The sequence below is a fragment of the Trematomus bernacchii genome, unplaced genomic scaffold, assembly GCF_902827165.1.
Source record: "Trematomus bernacchii unplaced genomic scaffold, fTreBer1.1, whole genome shotgun sequence".
Taxonomy (NCBI): Eukaryota; Metazoa; Chordata; class Actinopteri; order Perciformes; family Nototheniidae; genus Trematomus; species Trematomus bernacchii.
In genome coordinates, this window is record NW_022987821.1 from 3,640,055 (window position 1) to 3,660,255 (window position 20,201).

At 43.3% G+C, this 20,201-nt stretch overlaps 2 protein-coding genes across 8 annotated transcripts in view; both read left to right on the top strand.

Annotated features, from left to right (window-relative positions):
* Positions 1–20,201, top strand: part of LOC117499160 (amyloid beta A4 precursor protein-binding family B member 1-interacting protein-like) — a 611,089-nt gene that overhangs the window by 82,750 nt on the left and 508,138 nt on the right. The window lies entirely within an intron of this gene.
* Positions 5,401–20,201, top strand: part of LOC117499112 (histone deacetylase 4-like) — a 42,046-nt gene continuing 27,245 nt past the window's right edge. For 2 of the 6 annotated variants that reach the window (XM_034151414.1, XM_034151417.1), the window contains exons 1-3: positions 5,401–5,546; positions 7,651–7,949; positions 16,910–16,978. In XM_034151414.1, the coding sequence (XP_034007305.1) occupies positions 7,928–7,949; positions 16,910–16,978 (91 nt within the window). In that variant the 5' untranslated portion in view covers positions 5,401–5,546; positions 7,651–7,927. The other 4 variants (XM_034151413.1, XM_034151416.1, XM_034151415.1 and 1 more) reach the window with 3 other exon arrangements.

A 20,201-nucleotide genomic window follows, 5' to 3' on the forward strand; every position in this document is an offset into this window, starting at 1 on the left:
GTTCCTATTTTGTGCTGAATATTCTCTCCAGAAGCAGTGCAGGAAGTAAAAGTCCTTGCATGTGCAGAAAACACTTGGTCTTAAAATATCACTATGGAGTGTTCCTCATTGTGTAATAGTCATATTGTGTCCCTTTCAGTTTGACTTTTTGGTACATACATGTGAAGGCATTAAGCTTCTTTTATCATGGTTTCGGCAGCTGGACAGTCAGATCATGGATAGATTAAGGAAAGTGTCAAGGCCCCCTCTGGCCTTACCCTTATAAAATGTCACTCAAAGAGACACGTACTACCAAACAGTAGGAGACTCAAAATAATTATATAGAAACGAAAATACCATGAAGACACAGAAAATGGATACACAGAGACACAAAACAACCTCAAAGAGTCATAAAAAAGACCACAATGACATAAAAATGGCAAAAAAAAGGCACACAACAACCATAGAGAGGTATTTAAGGACGGCAAAGAGCACAAAACAACAAACAAACAGGGTAAAAGCATCACAAAGCGTGTCTTCCCCTGATAGCAAAGATGATGGATCTCTGCACACAGGGGCTCACTGTCTCACAATCCGTCAGATGGCAGAGTTTAGAGAGATTGTGGAGAGTAAATCTGTCAAAAACAGTGGATTTGGAAAATTGAGAGTGATATCTCTCAGATCTCCTCAGTGAAATCTCACCAGATGACAAACTTCTCTTAAAGTTGACATTCAGAGATATTTGTGAGGCTGCAGTAAACCACAGGAATAACATTAGAAGCAGAGGGGCTCTCCATTTCAAAACAGTCTCCCCCTCTCTTCTTCAATCCCTCCATCAACAGTTCCCTGGCCTGAGGGAATTTATGATCACTTAACACAGTTTGTCAACTTCAGGTTTTTGCGGTTTTATGTCTCTCGCTATAGGCTGCTGGCAGGGCTCACGCACTGCATGCCCAAATAAGTTTTACTGCCTCTCCAGTGCGAGCGTTCCCTGGAAAAATACAACCGTCTCATGCTGTGGTGAGATGTGGAAACATCAGGGTGTACATTATTTAGACATTTTCAATCTGCAGTGAGTGAGAGGTTTATAAACTCTCCGTGGAAGAGGACGGTGGATTTCAAGCTGGAAAGTTACATGATATTAGTTACAATACAGACATTAGGACTTTATTCAGCTACTGTTTACATAATTTAAAAGCCTCTCACAGTGGTATATCAATTTGGTAATATTTAAGAGGACATATAAATCACATTTTGAGGTTCATATTAATATTTGTAACACCGACTGTGACATGTTTTCATGCCTTAATGTTCAAAAAGGTCTTTATTTTTCTCATACTGCCTGTGCTCCAGCACCCCTTTTCACCCTCTGTCTGAAACCAGAGCCCAGTCTGCTCTGATTGGGTAAAAGGCGGGCTTTGTTGCGATTGGTCAACCTCTTAGAGATGTTCCACCCCTTATGTACAAGAAAAATCTTAGTGAATAAGCTGCAGCAAACACAGGTGCAGGAGAATATACTGTCTTTTGTCAGGAGGAACAGGAAGTACCATAAATGCAGCACAGATCATGAGATGGTTTCGACCTCAGGGAACATGTGAACCATTCCCCCGAGCAAACAAATATCAATCATGGGCTGAGAGGAATAAAAAGTCTGAGTACTTCTTCCAAAACGCAACAGCAACTTCATATTTGTCTAGAAATGATGCCTGAACTGCAGGATCGTTCAGCACTGGTGGAGGTTTTCTTGCTCTAAATGCTTTCCACTTTGTCTTTTTGACTGTTTTCACCCAGACACAGTGTAGCAGCTCATTGGGTGGGCTTCCAGGAGCGACCCGTCATAAAAACATTTCTCAGTTTATCACTCCTGCAGGCTGGTTAATGTCTGAAAAGCAGGATACTTTATAGGCACGCACACATGGAAACACACTGCCTGCCCAGGACATGGAGGCATATTCATCTTCACACACACACACACACACACACACACACACACACACACACACACACACACACACACACACACACACACACACAGACACACACACACACACACACACACACACACACACACACACACACACACACACACACACACACACACACACACACACACAGACACACACACACACACACACACACAGTATCAGTAATACAGCCTGGGAGCTGTTTCTGTGTGCGAGGTAATTACTCCATGCAGCTCAGCGAGGCTTTGATGGAAAGTTTTAGACTAACTGTAAGAAGTCTTTTTTACCAAGGCTCCTTTTCTCTCTTAAACGCCGCCTTTTCATGGCATCCTGGAAAGATTTAAGTCTAATTTTTAAATATTACATGAAAGAAAATGGCTCTTTGAGGTGTGTTTTCTCTCCTTCTTGCTGGCGAGGCTTCTTCATAGTGCTGAGGTCGTCTGCCCTGCTTTGTCTGCCCGCTGCGCCTGACTCATGTGGGAGCGCTGGGTGACAGGACGGCTTCCCTTCTCAAACCACTAACAGCCGGTTGTGTGTGTACTGCAAGTGGTCTGGTCCACAGCGAGTGTGTGATGTGTCTGCCGTGGTAGCAGAGCGGTAGTCTGAGCAGGCCGCTCGCCTGTTGACTTTCTATCCCCATTTCTGCTCCTTTTTCCAGCCACTGGCCAAAAACATGGGAGTATTTTTGGAACATCTCGCCTCAGGTGTTTCAAGCCAGAGCCATGTAAGGTTCTTCGGTACAGATGATTTTAAACCTGAAGGGATGATGGTGACTCACCTCGATGCAAAAGAGTTCAACTCACATAATCAAGTGCTTTGGCAAACAGAGTGTGATGTTCACTGAATTGCAAATGTGCTGCTCCGGGCAATATAAACCAATCTAATCCCTGCTTTGACATCACTGCTCTGGACACACTCACACACATGCACGTATACACACATTTGAGGGGTTTATGCACGTCAGCAAAAGCCCCAGGACAAAAAATACAGATGTCCAAGACTGATTTGTGCTCAGATAATTATAAACTTTGTGCTTCTCTGTCACAATGCATTTCAGGATTAAAAGATTGTGCAAGTTTATCTGTAAATAATCTCAGTTAACATAAATCTTGCATTATTTAACAGTTTTCTAGTCCAGATTCAAATATCTCAACAACTTTTGCATGGATGGATGTATAAGCATTTCAATTATTTGATATTTTTAAGGACTTAAAACATGTGAGACAAGTTATAGCTAGGCTAGTACTTAATATCAACATGTTAGCATTGAGTGTTTAGCATGACGTTAGCGTTCAGTTTCAACGCTACTAGCATGGATGTAGAGTCATGCTTTTCACAAACCTTAGCTAATTTTATTTACATTTTAATATTTAACAGCAGGTTTGGTTATAATTCAGTCATCATTTAGGTGCTTCAAGAGAGAGCTGTGAGTTTTTACAGGTCTGCACCAACATCAATTAAACTATATTTAACACAAGCAACAACTTATGAATGCATGAATTATAAGTGGTTGGAAGTGAATTTAGCATATCAACAGAACAATAACAAAGGGTCTCTCAGATGTGTATATTAATGATTTAATATACAGCATACAGATGGAGACTGTCTGCTGCCAAACAGGGTTTAAACATAAAGAGCTTACTCAAGTACAACAACATCAGAGATGCCTCCAAGACCGACCCGCCTTACGTAACCGGCGCTCCGTAGCTCATCCACACAATTTATAATCCTCTGTTGCTATGGATACGGCTCTCCCAACGGGCCTCCCCTGTATTAATGAATCCAAGCACAGAGCTAACAAAATAAAATACAAAAATAATGGATGAATTATTAAAATAGATGCTTAAAGCAATGCAGAAACTGAAGGCAGAGCAGGTGTATTTGTATAAACACAGGAGAGTACAAATGATATTTCAGTGCAATAATATGGATGAATAGTTTAAAAATGTTGGATTAATTGTGAAAGTAACATGAAACCTAATGGGTAAATTGGTAAAAATGTATGTTCTCTCTTGGTATAGTCTCCGTCCAGAATTAAATCCAAAATTTCAATTTGGTAACTTTCCTGAGTCTGGAGGTATGAGAGGAATCAGTGTGAGCAGAGCTGTGTGGTTAACACTCCATCTCAATGCAGATATATAGAAACTAGTTAGCATATCACAGTAATAAAGTCAGGTTAAACCAGCGAGTGGTGTTGCAGCTTCGCCTGTGGGTGGCTGCTGAGATGCACAATCAAATATAAAGTAATGAAAATAAAAGCAGATTGGATTAGAGGACGCTGTGGGGAAGGCATTTCATGTTGCAATGAGCAACAAATGGATAAAAACCTTTGTTTCATTTTGCCACAAAACGCTGAATAATGGAAGGAATGTTAGTAACATCGCAATACATCTCAGGCAGGAAAATGATTTCTGTCATTGGTAATACAATATGACATGTTGATGGGTATATGAATTCAGCCACATCGCTAGCATGGATGTAAAGACTTGTATTTTATTTTAATGTACAACTATAAACCTAAAGACTAGTACAGAAACATTCAAGCAATGTAATAATGATAATAAAACTAACATAAACTAGGAAAACACTACTTGGAAATGAACCACTAAGCCTTTTATGATTATGATTAAGCATTTTAAAGCCATTATGATCACAATGGTATTATTCAATTACTGCAAATAACTTCTGAGTAGCATAGACACACTAATTATATATTATGTGGACTTTATTGTGGATAAAAAATACTAAACGTTGGTGTTGCTAGAACGTTTTAATAATCCACAAATGAATAGTGACTAAGATACTTTTAGAGATCAAAATAAAGTAGCAAATTAGGATATAAAGGCACTAGACAGTGGCAGATAAAACACTATAAAAGACTCCTACATTTTTCTGTGTTGTAATATATATTTATTACATATTATACTTATAATATATTATATGCAGAATTGAAGAGAGTATTATTATTATCCTTGTGTTTCACTCTTATTATTACTGCTGCTGCTAAGACACCTGAATCTTATCTTATCTTAATAAAAATGCAATGGTCAATAAAAATGCCACAGAGCCAGTAAAAATAAATATAATCCTTTTAGTTTTATTATGCAGTTATATGAGATGTACATTTAAAAGTATGACTACATTAGAAGTGCATAATACCAGAGGGGGAAAATGTACTTTAAAAAAGGGGAAGTACCACAGTGTAGGAATACTCTGTTACTAGTAAAAGTCCTGCAATCAAAATGTTACTCAAGTAAAAGTAGAAAAGTATTTTACTAAATGTACGTATTACTTTTACACCTCTGCATATTGTACTACTACAGTGGAACAGCCTATAGGCCACGCCCATAGACGTCTTCTTATTAACGTGCATAACACAAATACTATACCTTATCACTCTTTCATTACACAGGTCCCGCCCTCTGTGAATGTAGGGGGGGGGCGCTCCATGTGACGCTGGGCTGGAACAAAAATCCAGTATGGCGGAATCTGTCAGGAGATGATTTTTGTGTCCCCCCCTGCGCTGAGAAAAAGCCATGGGAGAGAAATAAAAGCTCTGCGGGACACATGCTGGGACGACTGGCTTCCGGGAGGCGCGTGTAGGTGAGTTTGCTGTGTGTTGTGTGTGTGTTTGGGATGAATGCGCCGCTTTGATGTTGATATTCATGCAGGGATGCGACGCGCAGACAGGATTCATCAAAACAATGTCCGGCTGAAGTTTCCCCCTCTGCTCCGCCTCGGCTTCGGCTTCCCGGTCACATTTTCTCGGCTTCCCCTGAGCATGAACCGTGTCTGCTTCTGGTAGGAGTATTTTGGCTTCCTAAAAGCATTTAGCTGGACATTTCCATACGGTTTGTTGCACTGTAGCGGGCGGGAAGTGTGAAAGCAGTCAAAGGGGAGGAGGAGGAGGAGGAGGAGGAGGAGGGGGGGTTGGACGGGCGATGTTTATTATGCCGATTGTTGCTGAGCTATTTATAGTGCGCGGCCGAGCCTTAGGCTTTAATGCAATATACAGAGTGCTGCTAACACGCCTGTGTTTCCGTATACCCTTCTTATAAGCGATACAAATACGTAAAATGAAGGTACGGGCCTGTGTGAGTGTGTGTGTGTGTGAGTGTGTGTGAATGGTTCGGGATGGGCGGTGGTAATTCTCTGCATGCGTCAATCTTTTTTTTGTGAATGGGGGCGTACGGGTTGTTGGAGCAACATGAGAGCAGTTACGGCTGTTATAAAGTGTCTTTAAGCTGCTTTTTTAGGAAGAAATATTAGACATAGCTGGTGGTTTTTATCATTTTATAGCACAAGGAGTTTGGACTGGAGTCCACCCACCTTTTTTTTAACAGGCCCAGCAGCTAGTGCCTTAATTAATGCAAGTAAGCACATTTTTTTGCTAGCTCTGGTGTTATTTCCCATCATACCAGCGGTTTTAACCCATTTCCCATGTCTTTGTTTTTATTATTCCTTCACTTTGGGGCTTCGGGGCTGGCTTGTCCCCCCAGATCTGTCACCCTGCATCAAGTAAGCTCTTTTTAGGGACAATGGCCTAGGACAGACACACATGAACACCCCTCCCGAGACAGATGAGACGCCCTTGGAGAATGGTGTTGCATGAAGCCCCCCCGGAGTGTCTGCTACTCCCCGTGACACACACGACCACCCCCCTCCTCGCCTTGCTTTTTAAGTGTGCGTGCACTGTGCAGTGACCGACTTTTTTTGGGGGCAATTTGTCCTGCGGCTGCACTGTCTGGCCTTCTTGTCTTGAGACCCACCCCCCTCAGTGCACACACACATACATGCATCCATGCTGCTTTTGAGGACCTCTGAGGTTCCACACACACACACACACACACACACACACACACACACACACACACACACACACACACACACACACACACACACACACACACACACAGGCGTGAACATGCTTTGCAACCCCCAAGCCGCACGCCGCCCCCCAACCACCTTGCCCTAGGGCAGTTTTACCCCTTGTACTTGATGCTCTGGTCTCCACTTGTGATTACATCTGACACTCCTGCTCCAGGCTCGAGGAATTCAGGGCAAATCTCGGAAAAACAAAGAAAAAGAACAATAATTTATTTCCTGAAATAGCAATCAGTTCCATACACAAACAAAGAAAAACAAAACAAGGACAACTCGGTAAAATTCACATTTTCCATGAGATTAACAGCTTTCTCTGAAGTGAAAGTAATACATATTCTTTATGTTCTTCTCTTGGTCTTTGAAAGCACCAGTCAAAATGAAACTATATCTGAGACGAGAAATGTATTTCCTGGTTGGTTTACAGGTTATTGCCCTGCTAGCATGAGCCTGAACAAGAGATCCTATTTATTTTCCACTGTGGCTTGAAACTCAGAAATGAGTCATTTTAGCACTTCTGGAGGTCAATGGTTTTCTGATTGTGTTTTGGTTGTTAGCTTGAAACAATGTGTGTGGTGTGGAAGAGATTTTATAGTAAATACTCGACTGGTGAATTTAAAAACGATAAATGAGATGACTAAACATCATCACGCCCTACATTAACCCCCTTTAACTTGGCGGTGGTGAAGTTAAGTCATGTGACCGTGCTGTAGTTCCTATATAGCCGAACGTTAGCTTTTGACTTCAAAAATCAGCAAGTGTTATTAATGAATTTGACAATTGTACAACCTGTGTTCCTTACTCTCCTTTTTATCTTCTCTGATAGGTTGGTACCGTTGCTGCCGATCTGATTGGAGTAACCAAAGTCAAAAGCCGGATGGGGATTGGCTGCTGCTGCTGGAATTTTACTTCCTGTTTCCAGCCGTGAGGGACTTTTGACGTATCTTCCTGAATATTCAACACACATTCTTTTAAACACACACTCCTGGACATTGACAGTTTGGATAACAGCCTCCTGATTGCAATCTGCAAACACACATCTGTTCTGCAACACACACACACACACACCTGCTTTCTGTGTGAAGACACCTGATCTGTCAGCGATGACATCACACAGCCACCAAGGTAAGTTCATTACCAATAATATCATGCTTACTTGTCTGATTTTATTTTCAAGGTGTATATTAATGTTCTTCTGCTAATAACACAATTTGATATTTTTGGGGGTAATTTCAGGTCTTTTGTGGCCACAGATAGCAAAGTTAGACCCATGTGTCATATGTGTCAATAATTGGCTTTTTTATGAAACAAACAAATCCACAGTTAAGTTTCTGGCTTTTTTCACCTCGGGCAGCTTGTAATTCATGGTTAGGGAAATTATTTCTAAAAGCCTAATGCATCCGTTTGAGAAGTAGAGTCATTTACCGTGATTTAAGGGAGCAACTAATGTCTATTAAATAAGAGTTTAAGGAGTCAGTCTGACTTTAAGAGCATTTTTGTATCCCAGAACAATGAAAACTATTGGGAAAACTTTAATATGTCAACACAAAAATGATCCAAATTATGTTTTTGATGCAAGTTAATGTTCTTCAAGGCCTTTCACGATAGTTTTGTCGGATGATATACAGCCATACCTGCCATATAGATGGATGAATATTTAGATTTTGAGCTTAAAAGCAATAACACTTTCATCTGGTCTTACGTCTGTTAATTAGCTCAGTTTAATTTGACTAAGCTCCACAGGGTGAGAGAAAAAAGCCCGTAACACGCTCATTAAGAGTTTTCTCTTTGACACCATATCAGGTTCACTTTTGAAGCTTGAGTTGTGGATAAATAATTCGGTAAGCAGATGAAGAGGTTAGCCGCGAACGCTGTGGTACCTGACGGTGTCATCCATGTTTACTTTGTACACCTGGGAGTGTGTGCACTATAAATACCACAGCTGAGGTAACCAGCGGCCCCGAGGGAGGTGAGCGAGCCTCATCCGGCGCCGCTCCTACATCTCCATCTCCATCACAGAGCGGATATTTAGGTTGCGGTCAAATAGTCAATTTTTCTTAGGAAGGTTCCAAGTCAAATGACCCGGAAGTGGTCATTTTGTGTCCTCTTCAGCTTAGGATACTCTGGACCACCCTTTACGAAATGAAAGGAGAAAATGCTGTCCCACAATACCTTGCAGCTGCAACATTTAAAAAGGCCCTATTGTGCTTTTTGGGCTTTCCTGTATTGTGTTGTATCGGTTTTTGTGCATGTAAATGGTCTCCAAAGGCTCAAATCCAGGCAGTATGCATGTCAAATTAGAGGCACCAAATACAAATATGAACCTGAAAAAGAGCAGAATAGTTGACCTATTCCCTGCAGTCCTTGTCCATATGCACCTTGTCATGGTGTCACTTTCCGCGTCCCCTAGTGGACCTATTGCATTACACTGTTAGATCAACCGCGGATTAGTGCGGCTCAACTGTTATCATTAGACAGCCCTTTCTAATTCCTTCACATGTTCACTCATCTCAGGGTGGACAAATTAAGAAGTTAGCGCCATGAAGCCAAGCAATGCTCTGCTGTGGACCAGAGAAATGATTTTGACAGTCGCTGATATACTATTTGTTCCTGTAGTTAGATTTGGTTTGCAGATGAAAGACAAGGTATCCATTTTGACACGTTTGAAATCAACACAGACAACAGGCACATCTTTAAAAAAGTACCCCATGCCTCATGAATAAATGAATAAATAAATAGTCATTTGTAAGTCTTCCCTGCCTCTACGATTGGCTTCATGAGTAAAACTGGCAAAAAGTCCCTTTTTTTTAAGTGAAATTTAAACAGTCGTTCAGTGATTTTACAGTTCATATTGAGCTTTATTATGAAAAATACCTGTAGTATTATTTTGTATCACAGTACGCCTCTGTTGTGAGAAGACAAAGAGTGATATTGATTCAATGTCCAGATCTGAACTCAGCCAGGACAGGAAACGTCACTCCTTCCTGGCCAGGGGCTGCATTAGCTGATAGAGCTGCTGTCAAAAATACATTTGTTTTAATTTCCCACGCTACCCTCCTCTACCTCCTCAGTGTGCATCCCACTACAGGTCGTCGTAGCTGTGATCTTCTGTGAGTCCAGGAGAGACGCGTCAGAGCAGCAGCTGCTGTTTCTCACTGTCTCGTTTGGAGACGGCGACGGCCCTCAGAGAGCTGCCCAGTGTGGGCGTCAATTTGAGGTGTTGCTTCTCCAGTTTGAAAACAGCTCAAGAGACACACTTGTTGGAAGTCGGTGCTCAGAGAGAGACGTTTAAAGATACGAGATGTGGGGAAAAACAGTACGGTCTTGTGGCGCCTGTCAGAGTTGTTCTTCTAAAGTGTTCGTGGCAGTGATGTCTACAGAAGTCTCCTTTTACAGAAGCATTAATTCTTTTGAGAAATAGATGCTGGGGAATTGATCCCATGGCCTTCGCTTGCATCAGGGTTGTCTGCCGCTGTTAGATTTAATTCGTTTTTTAATGAGTGTAATTAAACAACAGGCTTTGTTCTGGGGTGAACAATGAGACTTTCACATCCACGGCTTTGTTACACACTGGTATCCAAAAGCTGCCAACTTTCTTTGCACTTATGTACCATCCTGGAGTGTGTGTGTGTGTGTGTGTTCATTCACACAGTTCATGCAGCAGCTGTGCGTGCCTGACTGTTTTTTTTGTTGTAATCTGTAAATGAGCTTACTATCACGCGGTGTTTTTCATCCAGCACTTACTCATTTTCTTTATTACAGCAGCGGTGGGATTTTCAGATTAAATATCATTTACCATAAATCTCTTCCTAGAAAAGTGAAATGTAAAACGCTTTGTCGGGTCTTATATTTCCCAGAGCAAAAAGGGGGTCAGGCTGATATGCTCGCAGTGTTTGCGCAGAAGTGATTACCCTGTGTGCGGAGAGCTTTAGCACGTTAGCCGGACACATTTGTTTTACACTAGAGCTTAGCATTGAGCTAACATGTCGACCATGTTTGATTGAGCTGCATTTCTGTAAATGTCACGCTCAGGATGAAATTCACTCGCAGTTAGACGCAATGCAAACTCATGCAAAACAGAAGCACATTTAACTTTAACATCTTATGTGTTATATACATATTTTTTTCGGGGGTTCATCATCATGTATTTCCCATGATCCTCTGGGGCCTCTCTGTGGTTGTGGTCACCTTATCAGCTCCTGGTGACCCTCGCAGATAAAGCAGGAAACCACACAAACCACATACAAGATGATACTCTCTCAGAAATTAAGGGATAATGTACAGAATTAAGGGATAATGTACAGAATTAAGGGGTAATGTACAGAATTAAGGGATAATGTACAGATGGGTATGAACTGTCTTATAAGCAAAGAGACTTCGTTGTGAATTTGATGCAGGCAATATAAAATGTAAGTGAGAGTAATTCAATAAATGAATGTGAAGGGCAGGCATGCTCCTCAGGTGTCTTTCTAAAGAGGGGAGGTGAAGCCGCTCACCGGCAGCCTTTTTGTTTTCCTCTTAGTCAGAACTGCACCGGCTTTCCAGGAAAGTCTGCAGTGTTTACCGCTGGAGAAAGAACTGGATGAGTCATACACACACACACACACACACACACACACACACACACTCTCTGAGGTCAGTAAGTGCAAGGTACTGTCAGTGATTATTTGTGAATGAGAGGTTTGAACTTTGCATGGTTAAATGCAAAAAGTGAAATGATAATGCACCAACACTACCAGAAGCAGCAGCAGGGTACAATCTGCTCAGATTTTTTACGGAGTTATTTTGCAGGGTGTGTGTGGGCGTGAGCGCCTTTTTTATGGTGGTGAACCGGTGGACTTGACACACTGCTCTTTCCTCGAAGGCTTAACGGTATCTAGGTTACAAGCACAACTGTTTTTTTAGCTTTACACAACTTTAAAACACAACACAAACGGCGAGGAGAATAAAATAATCTGCATGGTCAGGAGATTGCATCAGTTGGGTTCCTTTTACTCGTAGTGCGGGCTTTGTCAGATCTCAGTCCTGTGCTGACTCGTCCGGTTGTTTTGGCATTAATCAAGATTAGCTTTATGGATGCTTGTTAAAGGGAATTGTTTTCTACACCTGCCAGTTTCCATTGGACTATTTGGATATCAAAACCCCCTTCCAACTGCTGGGAATTTCTACTTTCATAGATACCAAATCCATTATTGCCCAAAGCAACATGTAAACCTAGAGCTTGCGTAATGGCGCTTTATCATTGGCCACATGTTTATTTCCTGGTAATCACGTTTAATTTTCTATCTCTCACAGTAATGTGAGGTGACATTGACAAAAAAACTACAGTAGTGGTAGATAAAAAGTAAAAGTACCTATACATTATTATCAAATACTTCATTCTAAGTAAAAGTACTGCATTTAAGTAAACAAACAGAAGTATTATCAGCTAAAAAGTACTAATTCTGCAGAAAAAATAGCCTGCAATGTATTATTATTATTATTAAGTATATGAGATACATTTTATTATAATACTTTTCCCTATTTTTAGTACTTCGCCCACAACTGAGCAATTTACCGACCCATCTTCGGGTCTCACCCCTGTGTTTGATAAACTCTGTGTGCAGTACGGATCTCTGGATACCTATAAGTCTATATTATGGATTTGCTTTTTATTACACCTGCCAGATACTATTAACGCTGCATTATAGAGATTCAGGGACCGACTTTAGGGAACACACCAGGAAGAGGAACCTGAAGTGCCCTTTAGCAAGGCACATAACTCCTACCTGGTCCAGTAGAGCTGCCTCAGAAAGGCCTCCACAGACATATGTTAGAAATAAGAGAGAAAAGAAGCTTCCCAAAAGTAACTTGAATCTATTCGCCTACTGCCTGAATCTGCTTTATGGGTTTCTCTTTATTTGGTTCATTTGTTCTTTGTTGCATTCAGTAGGTGACCCTATATGTTCATAAAATACTGTGTGTGAGCTTAACTGTATGCATTCAACTATAAGTGAGCATTTTCTGTACTGAGCTACATTTCATTAAATTAAAATGGCTCATGCATGACATTTACATTTCTCTCATCCTCTTATCTGAACACACACATCACACACGCTGCTCCGCTCCGGGGGTGATGGGGTTAAAAGTTTTCGCTGCAATAAAAAGGGCCCGGCTTATCCCTGAGTCTATATTTAGAAACACACACACACACACACACACACAGGACATGTTCACGTGCACGCATGCCGAACAAACAATCATTATATTTGTTCAGAATGAGTGCATCTTTTTTGTCACGTCCGTCTAGTATCCACTTGTGCTGACTCTAAAGAAGACCTATTCTGCTCATTTCAGGTTCATATTTATATTTTGTTCCTCTACCGGGACATGTCTCCATGCTTTAATGTCCAAACATTTCTTTATTTGTCTCATACTGCCTCTTTTCACCCTCTGTCTGAAACCAGAGCCCAGTCTGCTCTGATTGGTTAACTGCCCGGCTGTGTTGTGATTTATCAACGGCTTAGAGAAGTCCCGCCCCTTATGCTACTCCCACACAGAAACCCTATTTAAAGGGAAAACCCCAAAAAGTGCAATAGGGCCTCTTTAAATGTCCTACGAATGATGAAATGTTATCAGATTTCAGAAGGCATTTGTGCGCCGCGTTCCCTCCTTCTGCCAGACGCTGCTGTCCTCTCATGTGCGACCAACTTGGCGGTACAGAACAAACCCAGGGGGGTCTCTTGTGCAACGTCCGACCCCTTATTTCACAATCTCTGCTTTGTCCTCCTGCAAATTGAGCGCGGCGCCCATCCCGTCCCGCCACACCCACCCCCCCGTGTTCCAAAAACAAACATCCAATCACGGCCTGTCTACGGGGTGTATGTCATCAGAAGAGTTCTGTTTTTAATTGGTGTTAGGACAGAGACGGCAGAGAGGGAGCATGAGCTAATGAAAGGAACGGGACGCGTCTTTTGTCCCTGTGTCTTTTGTCTCGGGATACGGGATACACTTTGTCCTGCCAGCGAGCTGTCGGCGGCAATTACGGTTTACACTCCCGCCTCTGAGCCTTTTCCCTGTGCCTTTTGACATGGGGCTGCACGGTGCCAAATACCAGATACTAAACAGTGCACCTGTGACACTGCATGCATTGTGGGTAGTCACGTATTTTAGGTAGTAAGGCCGAGATACTGACGCTTTAACATGAAATCAAAACTTTCACAAAGCAGCTTCTTGGACGCCGGGCCGAATTACATTACCGCTGTGATTCTCCCAGCATGCCTCGAGGGTCAGACAGTTGTGTATATATGCGACTGTTCACGGGGGGTGCAAACTGTTCAGGGGTCACCCGTCCTTTTTTATCAGCCGCCGTGACGTCAGCCCGGCGCCCTCGGGAAGCAAATGTGCGACCCAGAGGAAAAGGCTCTTCAAGGAGAGGCGTGTTTGATTAATCGTATTGTTCCTGTCTGGTTCACCTTGCTTTGCTGGAGTCACCCTGGACGAAGCAGCCAGAAAAGGGAAGTGCCTTGAATGTAATGAGGCTGGAGCATCCTTCCTCACTTTTCACTGTCTCTCTTTATTAAATAACATAGACAAAATATCCATACGTGCCAGAACAAAAGCCCATGATACATATAAACTCTAATCACACTGTAAAACCCCTCATTTTGCCCTAATATGTGCAAAATGTAATCCCTTCTGGTCATGCTTTAAACTGCACAAATACTGGTCTGAATTTAGATAAGGACCCACTGTCTTTAAACGGGACACATTCTGCTCATTTTCAGGTTAATATTAGTATTTTGTGCCTTTAATGTTCAAAAAGCTCTTTATTTGTATCATGCTGAGGGATGTGCAGGGTCATGTATTTGTTATGGCATTACTGAGTTGGTAAACAATTAAGATAAGTCAATAAATAAATAAAAAATCTAATTTCCCCAACAAGGCAATTCAAAGCGATCTATAAAGAAAAATAAAAGCATTAAGACTAAGTGCAGCAGAAAACACATTATACAATTACATTCAAATGCATTTAAAAACAGTCATTAAGAAGCCAAGAGAGTAAATACAAATCCATATGAATATCTATTTGATTTAACCTTAAAAAGGCTTCTGTTAACATGCAGCTCCAACTCATCCAGATTTCTCCATGCAGCTCATTTCTCTTCCCCATTCACAGCGCCCATCATAACACGCGTGTTTTCAACAAGAGGTAGCTCTCTGCCTGAGGCTAGCCGCGGCTATTTATAGCTCCCTGTCTCCCGATGCTCGCCCAGTGGGAGCGGGGAGGAGAGGAGGATGGAGGAGAAAGAGGAGAAGAAGGAGAAGGAGGGAGGGAGGGGGCTGCTGGGTAACTAGGCTACATCCAAGATTAATGGACCCCGCTGCCGAGGTACAGGGTGCTTCTCTGCGGCCGCTGTGTACGCGGTTCGTCGCCTCGTACACACACCTTCACGTGCCTCTCAGGTATCAGCCTTGTGGTCTGGACTGAAAGTGCTTTGTTGAAACTAACCGCGAGTTCTCCTTCAACTCTGATTCCCCACACTTAACTCGCAGATGTAAAGCAGCAACCGGCAATTTGCGCCAAACAAGCCGGGCGTTGAGTTACCCCGCAAGCCACAGGTGTCATCACACACCTCATTTACATTGCAAAACCCAGGAAGTGTGTGTGTGTCGTTTGAATAGGCCCAATAAGAGATATCAGCTGTCATTGATGTTTGTTTTGGAGAGGCTGCTTTTGCAATATGTCCAAACACTGCAGGTGTATGTCCCCGCTGATTTGACCCGTCGGAATTTGAATAGCACCTGTTTGTTTTCTCATCGGTGTGGTGGCTTCAGGTAAAACGAAGTGTTTAATATTAATTCAAAAAAAGGACCAAACGAGTCCACACCCCATCCTCGCAGGGATTGGTGCATCATGGGTGCAGCCATTCATGCAAGGTGGTGCGAGACGAAAACACACACATAATCAGCGCGCCATGCATCCTCCAGCTTCATGGCTAATTAAGTGTGTGTGTGTGTGTGTGTCTGGTCCAGAGAGAGTTCCAGAAATAGATCATGCACAGTGAAACACTCGCCTGTTTTTCCTCCCTTTTTTATTCCTCCGGAGGGATTTTACATGGGTTTTCATCTCCCATCCAAAGGAATAATTGCATGTTTTTGCGCCTCTGATGTCTGCGAATATATGTGTATCAGGTGCTACTAAAAATACACACTTACAGAGGGGATGTGTGTGTGTAGTGACACATTTCTGCAGTCCTGATGCATGTCAATCCCATCCTCTCCTCCCTTTTTTGCGCCTTTTTTCGTTGTTTTCCTCCATCGCCTCATCCTCCTCGCCTCCCCCTCCTTACCTCTGTCTACCCCCTCTTCCTCCTCATCGTCCTCCTCCTCCTCCTCCAACACCCCTCTCTGTCGCTCTGCTTTTTATAGCCATGTCTTCCCAGGGCTCGGCAGCTACAAAAGCCTTTTCATGTTGCCACTATAATTACAGCCTACACACTCGCACACACACACACACACACACACACACACACACACACACACACACACACACACACACACCCCCACGGACACGCATGCATACACACACAAACACGGGAGAGGAGTGTCTTTGTGTCTGCATGTGTGTGTGTGTGTGTGTGTGTGTGTGCTCTCTGCATGTGCTGCTATACACAAAAGGGTGAGCTATTTTTACCTCTCTCCCTCCCTCTCCTCCTCACCCCCCCTCCTCATCTCTCTCTCTGCTGCTGCTGCCAGCCACATTTGCTATGCTGAGCACAGGCGGTATCAGTCCAACATCCCCGCTCTCACACACCGGACACACACACACACGCGGGCGCCGATGAAGGCTGCTCCCTCTGCGTCCCCCCTCGTTTCTCCCCCCCTGCAGCCGGGCGTCTCACTCTGCAGATTCACAGCTTGGCTTTCTCTCCGGTCATGCATCGGGCAGTTGCTCGGGAGGCAGCAGGCGCGCGGTGGCATGCGCTCGCAGCGCTGCAGATGACCTGAAGCGCGCTCACTTTGGACTGTAACCGGGGTTTTTGTGAAGCTTGTCTCAATGTTGCGGACCATATTTGAAGCGGAGTGTGCTCTCTCTCCCACAGAGGGCATCCTGGGAAAGGAGCAGCCGCTGGAGGTGCTGAAGACATCGGCGCTCAACCACATCCCAACAGGTTGGACACTGTGTGTGTGTGTGTGTGTGTGTGTGTGGAGATACGTGATTTCACTGTTAACCACATCCTGAGCGACTTTGCATGCACACTGTAGCCGATGTGATTGTTTCCGGTTAATTGTTGAAATATTCCCACTTCAAATGTCTATTCTAATGCAGCACTCACAGGTTTTATAAGTCTGAGGAGTCCATGCTTACTCCTGCACGTTTTGATTCATGCAGTGCCATTTTGTTGAATGGAAACACTGCCGCCCCAAATGTAGGCGAAAACTGTTGTCGGATGTCTCAGGAGGAATGGCTGCCAAGAAATATACCAAAACAAGCAGCTGTGCATATATTTGTGAGCTGTTTGATGCAAGCTCCTGAAGCAAGGGCTGAGATCCCAGAACAGAACAAGTCAGAGCTACATTTTATATGAGGTTCTGTGTACCCAAAATATTCTCTCTCCGAATCCCCAATCGGCTGCTTCTGCAAGGACACAGTCATGTGTTGTACTGTATTTACAATACCTTCCCCTACCTCCAGCAAATCACAGGAGGAGGCAGAGGGAGAGGCAGAGATGTAGAGGGACAGAAATAAAAGGGGGACAGATGGAGATGAGGTAATGTGAAGGAGAGTCTGAGGTAATATATGCATGAGGCATCATCTAATTCCATAATGAGGAAGCTTACATGTTTCACCACAGAGAATCATTTTGAAAATGGAAATAGTAAAAGTGATTCATAATTTCCTCCCTGTGCTTCTCGTGAGCTCCACCAGCCTGTTGCTTTTTCCTCACTGTGACCCAAAGTATCTTAACTCGCATGGTTTGTTCCGCGTGCCTTCGAGCAAACGCTGATAAAATATTGAAATTCACTTGAGTGACTTCATCAGATATTCTGGAAATCTGTTGTCTTGGATACAGAGCTCCAGGGCCTCCACGCTGTGTGTGTACTGTATGTGTGTGTGACCCGGACAGTTTTAGTTTCCTCACAGCAGAGTGCACCAGGCTACAAGCATTTTCACTGTAGCATCCCTCCATTGCAGCCTCCCTCACAGAAACTGCATTGTTGCCTGAAAGCCGACTTCAGTACAGAGAGCCAGAAGTTTGTTAGTGTGCAGTTTTCAGATGTAAATCGGACCTTGGAGCCTTCTTCCAATAACGACCAAATATCCAAGTGTTTAGTCTTGTTTTTCCAAATTCAAGCTAGCAAGCTAACCTAGTGAAAGCCACGGTGTACAATTTCTTAATGAAAGTGAATGAGTCATGTGCTTCTTGTCCCCTTTTCTTTTTACTTTTATGTTTTAAAAGCCATTTTAAACCGAATATTAATCACTGCAGTTGTATTCCGTGGCAGATGATGATACATGCAGGGCTGTACCAACTGTGATTTAACTTTTTAAGCTGTTTTTAATGAAGCTTGGAATCAACTTTCTTTAATGAATATACTGGAACTTATACGGCTTCCTTTGTGTGCCGCGAGAAGCAGAGCAAACTGTTTTTTAAATGCATGTTAGACCTGTTAATAGTATAAAACTGATAATACTGGTGACGCCTAATCTTAATCTTCAACTGTGCACAAATACTAGTTAAAACACAATATATAGACATGAAAAAAAGGCTTTAGAATGTTGATTTTGTAGCGCGGTCATAGTTGATTAAATCTTCATCTGTCAGCACTGCTTCAAGATTGGAAATGGTGCAGCCAGTGTTTAAAAGTGAGGCTCACCTCTCAGTAAGGCCCAGCATGCTTAAAATAAACTGAAAGACCTGAACAAGTCCCTGCACGTCCGGCCCCTTCACCTTCACACGCCTCCGAGTTGTGTCTCTGCCTCACATTCAACCGTCTCCTTCCTGCTGAGCTGCGGCGCTGCAGACCGTCATGATGTCACTGAGACCGGGACAAGTCGCTGCTTGCTTTTTGGCAGAACAGAACTCCCTGCACCTCTACTCGTCCCTCCCCGCCCCGTCTCATCCTGTGAGAGGTCACAGTGATCACAATCGGGGCTTTTATAACCAGGATGATCAACTCCAGGAGTTTGCATGGAGGCTAATTCACAGCAGCTGAGAGGAGTAGAGAAAGTAACGTAGGCGGATGTTCACGCTACCCACCCTCAGAGACCAATCAGTAAGACGACCGCAGCTATTTTTCCAGCATCAACAGATGTGCTACTTGTTGCCTCTCATCTCACCCTTCTGCTAAATTCACCGTGAAACCCCGTGCAGAATATCCTCTTCTTTGTCACGCTTAAAAAAGGAAAAATAAGCCTCATTTTGACAAAGCTCTCAGTATGACATCTATTAATCGTAACGAGTGTGGAGCTCATGCAGTCGGACTTGGATATATACTCTGGGTCTCAAATCAGAGACGCCAGTTCTCTGCATTGTCTGGTATAAATAGATGTGCAATTGGAGCCAGAAGAGTTGTGGAGTGTGCCTGAGGGGTTGTAAACAGATTGTGATTTGTTGCGGGGAGATGGAGGGAAGAACGGTGGGAGGGAGCCACTGAGCAGAGAAGGACGCAGCAGGGCCGGAGGATAGGGCAAAGAGGAGGAGGAGGAGGCTGGAAGAGAGGAACCTGCTGAGAGGGAAGGTGGGCAGGGATGCAAACTTGTCACCTTTCGGCGAAATTCGCCGTTTTGAATCCAAAATAGGTCGTTTGTGTGATTCATGTAGATCTGCAATAAAAATATTTTTGGGGTATGGGGGGGGTCTGGGACCCGGAGTAATCGGCGGCCGCGAGCTGTTATGTGCCATCATGACACGCATGGTGTATATATTATAATGCAGCGCGATCTGTGTGCTCGAGTCTTCCTGCCTGTCGGCTCTGCTCATGGATGTATAATAAGGCTCTGCTGCTCCACGATGATGGTCTAGCTTCATTAGCTACATTACCTACGGGTGCGTTCGTTAATATTAACTGTGCGGTCCGGAGTTACTGTGGCACAGACTGGACCGCTGGTGAACAGCTGTTAGAACGGGCCGTTCAGGTGTTCAGAGCAGAGCTCCCTGTCGGAGCGGCAGAGCGTGATGTGCACTGAAAAGTGTTTCTGTCGCAATATTATCGTTGTCGAGCTAGCTAACTAGCATACATTGTCACTATCTGCTAACGTTAGCTTTAGCCTTCGTTTTCTAATAGTTTTTTTCATAGGCTATAAACGGAGGTGGTATAAGTATAGATCTTGTACTTGAGTAAAAGTAGAAGTACTCAGATCTTGTACTTGAGTAAAAGTAGAAGCACTCA